The 11173-nt window shown below is 43.1% G+C and overlaps 1 protein-coding gene across 9 annotated transcripts in view; it reads left to right on the top strand.

Annotated features, from left to right (window-relative positions):
- Positions 1–2247: 2247 nt before the first annotated feature.
- The window catches only part of SPTLC2 (serine palmitoyltransferase long chain base subunit 2), a 113136-nt gene continuing 104210 nt past the window's right edge, over positions 2248–11173 (top strand). For 2 of the 9 annotated variants that reach the window (XM_036262143.1, XM_036262140.1), the window contains exon 1: positions 8915–8969. Coding sequence is in view for 1 of the 9 variants with exons in the window: in XM_036262139.1 (XP_036118032.1) it covers positions 2329–2457 (129 nt within the window). In the remaining 8 variants the exon portion in view is untranslated. Of the gene's footprint in view, positions 2458–8360; positions 8423–8914; positions 8970–11173 lie in introns of those variants that run through there. The other 7 variants (XM_036262145.1, XM_036262139.1, XR_004959573.1 and 4 more) reach the window with 7 other exon arrangements.

Genomic DNA, 11173 nt, shown 5'->3' with positions numbered 1-11173 from the left:
TATGCATCTGGAAGGAGTTGTTTTTCTGCTTACATGGAGCCTGGGGTGTTTCCTACTGTCTTCTGAGGCATCCCTTTTGGGATTTAGCAATGGCGTGCAGGTCATCATATCAATTGTGTAGTGTATCATCAATGCTCACAAAAGCCTTGTGAGGTAGTAGTATTAACTTTATAAGGTGGGTGAAGAAACCAAGGCTGATATTGCATGACTCATCCAAGACCACACATGGTGAGTAAGTGGTAGAACCAGACGAGGACCTGGTATCCTGCCCTCTGGAGGGAGGGGATTGGCTAACAGAATTTCTCTAATCTTGTCAGGCTTCTTTATTCTTAGTCTCCAAGTTAGGCTTTGCTCTTTACAGCTTCTATACCTGAGCTTCTAAAGGTTCCTTCCCCCAGGTTCCATCATCCTCTTCTTTCTCATTTCCAGCTTTCTAAATCCTAATCATCCTTCAAGATTAAGCTCATCCCACAACTTCCTCTCAAGTCTTCTCCAAATTCATTCAGCCCACTACCTAAACTTCAATTAAAATCCCTCAGCCGTGTTTCCAACCAGATTCTTGCCCCGAAAGCTTCTTACTTAGAAAGCCTAGACTCATCACTGTCATCCAGCCTTCTTCAGAACTCCTGTTGCCTAATCTCTCCAGCCTTCAGTCAGCCTTTTATTGTCGTTTACTATGTGTACATCTTATCTCTCACTGGAATGTGAGGCGCAAGCCATATGCTTCTTTTTTTTAGCTTCATACATCTACCACAAACTTAGATTCTTTGGGATCATGTTGTTTATTGGCTCAAAGAGGGTATGTGCTGTGCCCACTTGCTATTAGATCCTTTAGCTCCAAAGTCATGCAAAACTGCTAACTTGTCAGACCCCTTTCTAAAGCTCCTGGAGGGTGGGGGAACAATGCAGGGGCTCTCACAGGTGCATTCAGCAATTAATAATAGCCAACATTTAATAATCTTTGCTAATTGCCAGGTACTGTATAAAATGCACTACATGTATTAATTCATTAAATCCTCAGGGCATCTATCATCCCCTCTGAACAGATTAAAGTATATAGAAGTCACTTTTGGTAAATGGGGCAGTCAGGATCCAAACCCAAGCCTGACTTGCGTTCATACTTTTCACTATGACACTAAATTCTTTATGGGTAACCAAGAGTCTCTTGCTATAATATACATCCATTTCCTTTCTTTCGAAACCCTGTAGGAAGATAAAATTAAAGGGGTGAGAAAATAATAAGGGTTTATTATGCTCCTAGTGCAGGCCAAGTATTATGACAGGTGCACAATGCTTTATTAAAACAATTCTTGCAATGAGTCTATGAAGCAGGAAGTATTAACTCCATTTTAAGGAATTTGGCTATTAAAGTTGTGAAATATTCAAAGTTTAGTTTCCTGTTATTGGCAGAGTTGGAAGGAGACCAGGTTTCCTGACTTACAAGGAAGAGTTTTTCCAAGGAAATTGGACCGAAAACACTGATAGGAACAGTATGAAGGGCAGAGACATTTGAATTATTACTTAAAAAATGTGTTAATGTAGTGTAACGTATATGGCTGTCTAACTACTATACTGTACACCTGAAACTAATACAAAATAATACTGAACATAAACTGTAATCGAAAAATAAAATTCAAAAAACATGAACAGAATATTGGCAAATGGGGAAAAAAAATAAACGTGTTAATGTATACTGACTAATGGTGAGAGAATGTCAAAAAGGCTATTCTCTGAACAGCCACTGAGGAATTAGTTAATTAAATGAAGTCTTGGCCTAGGATTAAACCCGAGCGTTTACCCGTAAGCAAGGGAGAGGGGGCGCCCGCTGTCCAGGAGAACCAGGGAACCCGCTCTAAAGACGGGCTCAGCCCCCTTTTTACTCTCACACTCTCATTGGCCACTTTTCCTGGGCCCTTCCTCCCCTTCAGTTTGGACCATTAAACAGCCAAGCCTTTCCCACGACTCTTCTTGGGCCTCCAATCGGGTGCCAAGTCCACGAGTCCCTCCAGAAGGCCCCTGGACACCTGAGAGCCGCTTTCCTCTCGCCCGTGATTGGCCAGGCAGCCGCATGGGTCTGCCTCCGGCTGGTCCAGATTGGCCAGCGAGCCGGAGGCTCACTACCCTCCCGCCACCCCCGCCCGGTCTTCCCGTGGGCGGCCGGGCCTCCGCGGAGTGGGCCCCGCCCCCCTGTGACAGCCGGGAATTGGCGGCAGCGTGCAGCCATTTCCGGTTTCGGGGAGTTGGGTGGGGTGCGGAACGGGACTTGGAGCCGCCGCCGCTTCGGCCACCGCCTACAGAGTCAGCCTTGCGCCTGGTGCTGCCTGGACCATGCGGCCGGAGCCGGGAGGGTGCTGCTGCCGTCGCCCGGTGCCGGCGAACGGCTGCGTGGCGAACGGGAAGGTGCGGAACGGGTACGTGAGGAGCAGCGCGGCTGCCGCCGCCGCCGCAGACGGCCAGGTACGGTGGGAGCGGGCGGCCGGCTGTGGCCGGACCCGGGACCTGGCGGCCGGGCGGGGGTCTCGATGACCGGCCGCAGGGCGGGCGGCCGGCGCGGCTCAGGTGTGCTGGCGGCGGTGTCCTGGCGCTGACCGGGCCTGTCCCGAGCCAGAGCCTCAAGGGCGGCACCGGGGCTCCCCCATCTCTCCTCGCTCGAGGTCTTCCTCTCCTGCCCCTGGAGGCTCGGGGTGTGCCCAAAGCCCGGGTGCTTTCCTCGACCCGATTTGGCCAGACGTGCGAGCCGCCCTCCAGCGGAGGTAGGGGGCGACTCCTCGGACCCGGGAGGAACCGCTTAGGGGCTCTCGGCTCTCCTGCGGCTCCTTCCTCATGCCCTCGAGATGGTTGCTTCCTTTTCGAGCCCTGAAGCCCTCCAAGGAGGACCGTCCTGGGGGCCCCAGGAGGCATAGCAAGTTAAGAGGTGGTACCAGGTGGGAACGAATTAGCCACTTCCTACCACATACCCTACCCCTCCTGCAAGCAAGACGTTGAACCCCAGATCTGGAAGTGAACCCGGTCCGGTGCCTCAAGAGCATTAAGCTCTTAGCCCGTGGTGAGATCCCATCCCAGACTCCAGGCTGAGTTAGGTGGTCCCTTTGAGCAACAGTTCTGTCGCTCAAGGGGATTGTTTAACCTGGTGGTGACTTGTGATGACTCTACTAATTAACCAAGGATGAATCATCCCCCAAATCCAGCCAGTTCTGAAATATTTTGAAAAGTTCTCAGTTGAAGACAGTAATTACTAACCTTCCAATTCTCCAGTTCATAGTCTGCTGTAAATGTGTTTTTAAAGACAAACCGGTTAAAAGGATGCAAGATCAGTGTTGCTGGAAGAGAGTGTTGTGATATTTGCGATGGACTCGAATACTTATAAATCTTGTTCAGATATTAAGGAAAACTTCCCCCTGCCCCCCTTAGTAGTCAGTTCCCTGTGTTAGGCTTGTGACTGTTGTGATTTAATTTGGCTTTAACATCAGTATCTGGCAGGCTTCTCCCCCAGTCAGTAAATATAGATAGGCCTGTTGCTGTTTGGTGTGAAACAGAAAATAAAGCATTTCTCCAGGTCATGTTGAGAGAGTAAGACTGTAAGAGTTGGGGATGGGGAAAATACATATATGACACTTGACCTCCCCTGGAGTTGTAAGGCATAAGGCAATATAATACTCAAATTCAAAAGATGTGTTTTTTTTTTTCCTTTGATTTTCTTAGAGAGAATGGAAAGGAGAGAGGGAGGGAGATAGGGAGAGAGAGAGAGAGAAACAGAAACATCAAGATCAATGTGAGAGCAATACATCTATTAGTTGCCTCCTGAATGACCCCTTACCGGGGCCAGGAATTGAACCAGCAACCCAGGTACAGTGCCCCTGACTTGGAATCAAACTTGAGACCCTTCAGATTGCAGATAGATGCTCCAATCACTGGGCCAAACTGGCCAGGGCTTTGATTTCATTTCTAAAGATATAATTGTGTAAGAGAGGAAATGATAAGAATGGGCTCATTATAAGCAGTGGAAAGAGTTGTTTTCCTTGTCATGTGAATGGCTAATAAGACAAAACTGTGGTATAGAATATAACAGGGAAACCTACCAGGGAAGAGCCAGAAAATAGATTGCAGGTAAATTATTGGGTTTTTTAATTTATTTACTTGTTTGTTTATTGATTTCAGAGCTAGGGGAAAGGAGAGAGAGAGAGAGAGAGAGAGAGAGAGAGAGAGAGAGAAACATTGATTTGTTGTTCCACTTGGTTATGCATTCATTGGTTGATTCTTGTGTGTGCCCTAACCGGGGATGGAATCTGCAACCTTGGTGTATTGGTATGATGCTGCAATCAACTGGCCTCCCACCAGGGCTGAGCGGGTTATTTAAAAGGGAAAAGGAAATCAAGAGAAAGGTATTCACACTTTTGAGGTATTTTGTATTTACGTGCTCTTTTCACTTAACATAGGAGTTATATTCTGATTTAGTAGTAAATCAGATTCTTCCCTCCCATGATCCTTAACAATTTAGTAAGCAGTCTTCTTCAGAGACTGCTGACTAATATGATGAAGAAATATCAAGTTGTTAAAATGAAACTTAAAAATCTGTTTGACTCGAACATCTGGCTGACTTTTCCTAATATATCTGAGGGGGGAAATTCCTCTCAAAGCACTATGCTGGCATTTGGAAGAACGGTCTAGTGGAATGTCCTAAAGAATGTTTAGGGCTGCTTCTAGAAGTCTTTCAGAAGTGTTTTTTTTTTCTTTCTTTCTTTCTTTTTTTTTTTTATCCTCACCTGAGGACATTTGTTTTTTTGCATTTATCTTCAGATAGAGTAGGAGGGAGAGGAGGAGGAAGAGAGAGAGATGGGGAGAGAGAGAGAGAAACATCAATTTGAGAGAGACACATCAAGTGGTTGCCACCCACCCAACCCCAACCGGGGCCAGGGACAAACTGCAACCGAGGTACGTGCCCTTAGCGGGAACTGAACCTGGGACTCTCTGGTCCACGGGCTGACGCACCAACTACTGAGCCAAACTGGCTAGGGCTCAGAAGTCTTTTTAAAACAAAGAATTTAAGTATATAGCTTCGTACACTAATATGAGAAATATTGTCTGTGAGTTTTTTCTTTCCTATTAAGCAGAAGAGAGATTTTTGGTAACTTCATGAGAGCCAAAAGTATCTTTTAAAATATTTTTTAGCCCTGGCTGGTTTGGCTAAGTGGTTAGAATGTCAGTCCAAGGAACAGAGAGTCCTGGGTTCTGTTCCCACTAAGGGCATGTATCTCCTTTGCGGTTCGTCCCTGGCCTCAGTTGGGGTGGCAACCAGTCGATGTGTCTCTCTCATGTTGATGTTTCTCTCTCTTCCTCCCTCTTTCCTCCAGCTCTATCTGAAGATGCAAAAGTGTCCTCGGTGAGGATAAAAAATATATATATTTTTAAAGTGGTTTTTGTTTTAATTAAAGTGATATGTTAGTCCTCCAACCCTGATCAATTTTTCCACATTTTCTGGAGGGTATGTGTGCTATAAAAATCTTATGTGTATAAGCTGTTAAGTGTGCAGGTGTGCATCATGCTTTTACTAAAATATAAATTTAGAGTACAACAGTTTTTAAACCCAAGTATATATGTTCATTTCCTCACACATTTTAACATTTGTCTTTTATGAGTGAAGTTAGAAGCTTCTAAGATCTCATTACACTCTCCAGAGTCTATGTTAATATGTTTGAAGGAATAAATGTGTAACTGGAACCCAAGTTCAGCTGCCTGCCACCACAAAAACCAAACTCATTATACAAATGCTGGTGAAAAAGGAAAGAGGTTTTATTCAAGTGCCGGTCACCTAAGGAGATGAGGAACTCTTGTCACAAACCCATCTCAAATTCTGAATGCAGGCTGAGGGTGTGTGTGTGTGTGTGTGTGTGTGTGTGTGTTTTAAATCCTTATCCGAGAATATTTTTCCATTTATCTTCAGATAGAGTGGGAGGGGGAGAGAGAGAGAAACATTGATGTGAGAGAGACACATTGATTGGTTGCCTCCCACACGACCCCAGCCAGGGCCAGGGAGTGAACCGCAACTGAAGTATTGACCTGAGTTGAACCCAAGTCTCTTTGGTCTGTGGGCCAGTGCTCTAACTACTGTGCCAAACAGGCCAGGGGGAGGCAGAGGTTTTTATAAGGAGGGAGAGGTAAAGCAGAACAAAGAAATTTAGGGGAGGGGGGTGAAAAGTTCTCTACATGCAGTCCAGTACAGTCCATTCCAATAAGGACCTCAAAACTGGTCAAGTGATAGTCTAGTGTGCATCATCCTGATCTTTGTCATCCTGGTTCTATGGTTGAAAGTCAGCAAATTTCCCAGAACTGGGATGACTGAACATTGGAGTCTGTATCTTTGAAGTTAGTTCCTAGGATTCTTATATAAATATGCTGTTTATGTACAAGCTACATGTTAGTCAGAGTCAGCATTTACAGAAACAATGTCAAAAGAAAAGTGGGATGGGTTACAGTTTTCCACTGTTACAAATGTGCAGATGCTCCTCAACTTAGGATGGAATCACTTGTTACTTTCTGTTGTTGTTGTTGTTTTCTTTTGTTTTTAATCCTCATCCGAGGATATTTTTCCATTGATCTTCAGATAGAGTTGGGGGGCGGGGGCAGAAAGAAAGAAACAGAAACATCGATGGGTTGCCTTCCACACAACCGAAACCAGGGCTGGAGAGCAAACTGCAACCTAGGTATGTGCCCTTGACCGGAATTGAATCCATGACTCTTCTGTTCTTGGGCCAATGTTCTAACCGCTGAACCAAATTGGCCAGGGCTGTTTGTGTTTTTTGTTTTTCTTTTTGTGGTAGCTGTGAGATAATAGGAAATATATATATGTATATGTTTGTGGTTCCTGGCACAGAACTCCTAAAACCTATGTGATTTCCTAAGTGGTAAGTGTATTAAGAATATCTTTTGTTCTAATATTTGGTCTTTGACTCTGATTCCTGACCACAGAGTCCCTAACTCTCTTGGAGTGTTCTGGGTGACCATAGTGTCTTGTTCTGTGAGGTGACTCTGGGTGGGCTCCTGGATGAGGCTGGTCACTAGAAAGGCCAAGCCATGATTAGAAGCTTGGAATACTCAGCCCTACCTCCTATTTTCCAGAGAGGGGAGAGGGGCTGGAAATGGAGTTAATGATTGACCATGCCTACATGATGAAGCCACCTCCATAAAATTCCCAACAGTATGTGGTTCAGAGGGCTTCCAGGTTGCTAAACATACCGCTTCCCACACACTTCACCCTACGCATCTCAAATTAGATGTTCATCTGTATCTTTTATCATATCTTTTTATGATATACTGGTAAAGAGTAAGTAAATAGTTTTCCTGAGTTCTGTGAACTGCTCTTAACAAATTAATCAAACTGGAGGATGGGGTCATGGGAATCTCTGATTTATAGCTGATCTTGAGAAACACAGGTGATGATCTAGATTTGCCATTGACATCTGAAGTTGGGGGATGGAGGTTAGTCTTGTGGGACTGAGCCCTTAACTTGTGGGATTCGACAATATCTCCAGGTGAATAGCATTAAAATTGAGTTAATTGTAGGACACTGAGCTGTTGTCGAAGTATTGCTTGCTGGTGTGGAAACACAACCTCCTTGTCCTCCAGTCTGATGTCAGAAGTGTTGTGAGTGTGGAAATACATTAGCGTGAATAATGGAGAAACATCTTAGAAGTTTTGGGTGTTATGTTTATTTTCTTTACAGTAGCCATCCTCATGGGTGTGACATTACTGTATATATTTTTTTAAAGTATGTTTTCATTGATTTTTAGAGAGGAAGAGAGAGGGAGGGAGAGAGAGAAACATCTATGTGAGAGAGAAACATTGACTGGCTTCCTCCTGCACACCCCTCCACAGGGGACTGAGCCTGAAAGCTGGGCATGTGCCCTGACCGGGAATCAACCAACTGCGCCATACTGCCCAGAGTGACATTACTGTTTTTTAATGACGACAGTAGACACAGAGTTTTCACAAGGAAAAGTAGCAATAAAGCAGTAATTTTTCCTCTCTGCCATTCAGATGAATGAGAGGAGAGTCCATCTTTATTGGAAGTAAAGGGTGGCAGTTAGCATTAGAGAAACTTTGGAAGAGTTAGAATTGGAAGCTTTGGCAGAATTAGAGCTAGAAGGAACCTTTGGGGGGTGGGTATGTAATTCAGTCCCTTTGTCTCTTGTAGGACTTTATTAAAAGTAATCTTGATAGATGATTCCATCCTATTTTTAAAGACCTCTGGAGGATTTGCAGGAAATTTTCTCATCACCATGTTGCAGTATTCCGTGGTCTTAATTTCCAAGAGTTTGGTGTGTTTTTTTTTAAGCTCCTTAACAGCACTTTTTTTTTTTTTTAGATCTTTGATTTCTTTATGGAACATGTGAGATGTGGTTACCCATTTTACTTTTCTTAATTAGTAAGTATAGAAGGGAAAAAATTGTCTGCCTTTGAGATAGTTTTGAACCTAACTTTTTTTCTTTAGTAGCAATTTTAATGAGATATTAGAAGGATGACAGCCTTCTAGCCACCAAAATAAATAAGATTCTGTCTTAAGGAGGAATTGGGGTACAAGTTATTTTCTTATTTAAATAATAAGCCAAGAAGAACAAACTGCTGGTCCTGCTACTTATACAGTACTTAGAAGGTTGCAAATTAATAACTAATGAAAGGTGGTTTACTAAATAGCTACGAGCTTTTGAGCTTGTTTCTACTGAGCAGAAACAGTAACTCTCAAAAGAAATGAAAAGACAGGAACAGGAAGAGTAGCTAGAATGTCCATTATACCTGTTCAGGTTTCACAGGGCCTGATGAGACAGACACCAGAAGACCTCAAGGCTCTGCAAAAATGTTGTAACTGTTTACAGCTTGTGGGACTGGATTTTTGTTTCAAATGCTTTTGTTCCAACAGGAAGAACATTTCGATTCTTACTAGCTGGATCTGAAAGATTCCAGAGTCATTTGAGGTATTCAGGAATTCTCTAATAAAAATTCTTGGGAAATGAGACCAGTATTTAATATATAAACCACTGTATTCTTAATGTAGTTCTTTAGAACTTGGATATTCAGGGAAGACAGACTTGCCTGCTTTTTACGTTGGCCTAGATGTCCTAGGAACTTCGTAGTGCTATGAGCAAGATAGTTAATTGGTTGAGATTCAATTAGATTCTATTTTTGAAAGAAAGAAGCAGTGTTTATTGGCAGAATAGGCAATTGAGAGGGATGGGTAGAGGCTGTGTTTGCATTCTGAGTGGGTGTGCCTTCCTTGATTAAATACATGGTTTGTGGCCTCAAAAGTCAGTTGCCTCTGAATAGCTTCTAAGAAGGTTTCTATAATTGTAATTCGTATTTTGTAACTGATTAAGCAAGTAAGCCTTTTGTTCATGACCCATTTAATCTCAGAAAATTTAGCTTACTTTTGTTGTCTTTTTCTTTTTTTTTTATTTTATCTATCCTCACCTGAGGATTTATCCTCAGATAGAGCAGGGGGGCGAGAAGGGGGAAGAGAGAGAGAGAGAAACATTTATTTAAGAGAGACACATCGACTGGTTGCCACCCACACAACCCCAACCAGGGCCTGTGACAAACTGCAACCAAAGTAAATGCCCTTAGCGGGAACTGAACCTGGGACTCTCTGGTCCGCAGGCTGACGCTCTAACTGCTGAGCCAAACTGGCCAGGGCTACTTTTGTTGTCTTTAAGACTACCTTCAAGACCCATTGTGAATGTTAAGGTATTTCTTTCCTTTTGTTAAAACAATTTTTGCTTCTGACTGTAGAAATAATGCATGTGTATGATAGGGCCCTAAAAGATTGGGATACCCCTGTGTTGGGGGTTCATTGTTAAATGTGGTTTGTTGTAAATCAGCCCGCTCTTTGAACATTTCTAAGTACAGTTGTCCCTCGCCACTCCATGCTTCGACTTTCACACCTTCACTCTATCGCGGTTTTTTCAAATATATTCATTAAAAAGTTGATCGACACAGTGAAAATGATACAGCATGCGCTTGGTTGTCTGAGTCAATTATACACCCCTGTATTACAATTAAAATAAAATGACTGTACGTATGGACTGTAGGCCCATGTATTCGAGCACCCCAGGAATCCTTCAATGCCAGTTGCAACCACTGGAGTCTGGAACTGATTAACTGCGATAAAGGAGGGACGACTGTATAGTGAAATAAGCATGTAGTCTAGGGGAAATGAGCAAAAGACAGGAACTGGAATTCACAGAAAAAGAAACTTGACTGGAAAATAAATATATGAATATGCTCATTGTCACTAGTTCTTGAGTTACTGCAAGTTAAAACAGTGACTATTTTCATCTTTTCCAATTTGAAAGCTATTAAAATATGACAGTATTAAATTTTAACAGTGTTTTAGCAATGGGAATTTGTATGTAGGTGCTCTTACTATAAATTGGTACAGTTGCTTTGGAGAACAATTTGGCAGTTTCTCGAAAAGTTGAAATAAGCATATTTATAATGATTGTCCTAAGTTTCTATCTAGATATATATGATAGCAGAGGTTTTCAAACCTTTTTATTTCAACCCACACCAAGAAATAACATTTTTATATCACAACCCAGTGCACACGTGTGTGTCTATTTTATGTACTTTACATATTTTGTATCTACATACATATATAACTGAAACAAAAGTTTCAGCCCTGGCCGGTTTGGCTCAGCGGTTAGAGCGTCCACCTGCAGTCTGGAGAGAGCCGGGTTCGGTTCCCGCTAAGGGCATGTACCTTGGTTGCAGTTTGTCCCTGGCCCTGGTTGGTTGTGCGGGTGGCAGCCACTCGATGTGTCCCTTTCACGTCGATGTTTCCCTCTCTCTCTCTTCCTCTCTCTCCCTCCCACTCTGTCTGTACAAAAAATGGAGAAGTGTCCTCGGGTAAGGATAAAAAAAAAAAAAAGGTTCATAAAGTAGTGCTTACCCATGCAACAGTCTAATAGTCTTTATTCTGTACTACTCAATGAAAGTTTTGAACTGAAAGTTTAAAATACGCTGATCACACACCATTCAATTGATATCATGAACCACTGATTGACTGGCTGTAACCCACAATTTGAACACTTAGTTTGCTAGGGCTGCCATAACAAAGTACTGCAGACTGGGTACTTTAACAACAGAAATGTTTTTTTTCCTAGTTGTGGAAACAGTCTGAGAT

The sequence above is a fragment of the Molossus molossus genome, unplaced genomic scaffold (assembly GCF_014108415.1).
Source record: "Molossus molossus isolate mMolMol1 unplaced genomic scaffold, mMolMol1.p scaffold_m16_p_1, whole genome shotgun sequence".
Classification (NCBI taxonomy): Eukaryota; Metazoa; Chordata; class Mammalia; order Chiroptera; family Molossidae; genus Molossus; species Molossus molossus.
Note: the sequence above shows the minus strand (reverse complement) of the source record. Positions and strands in the feature narration are given on the sequence as shown.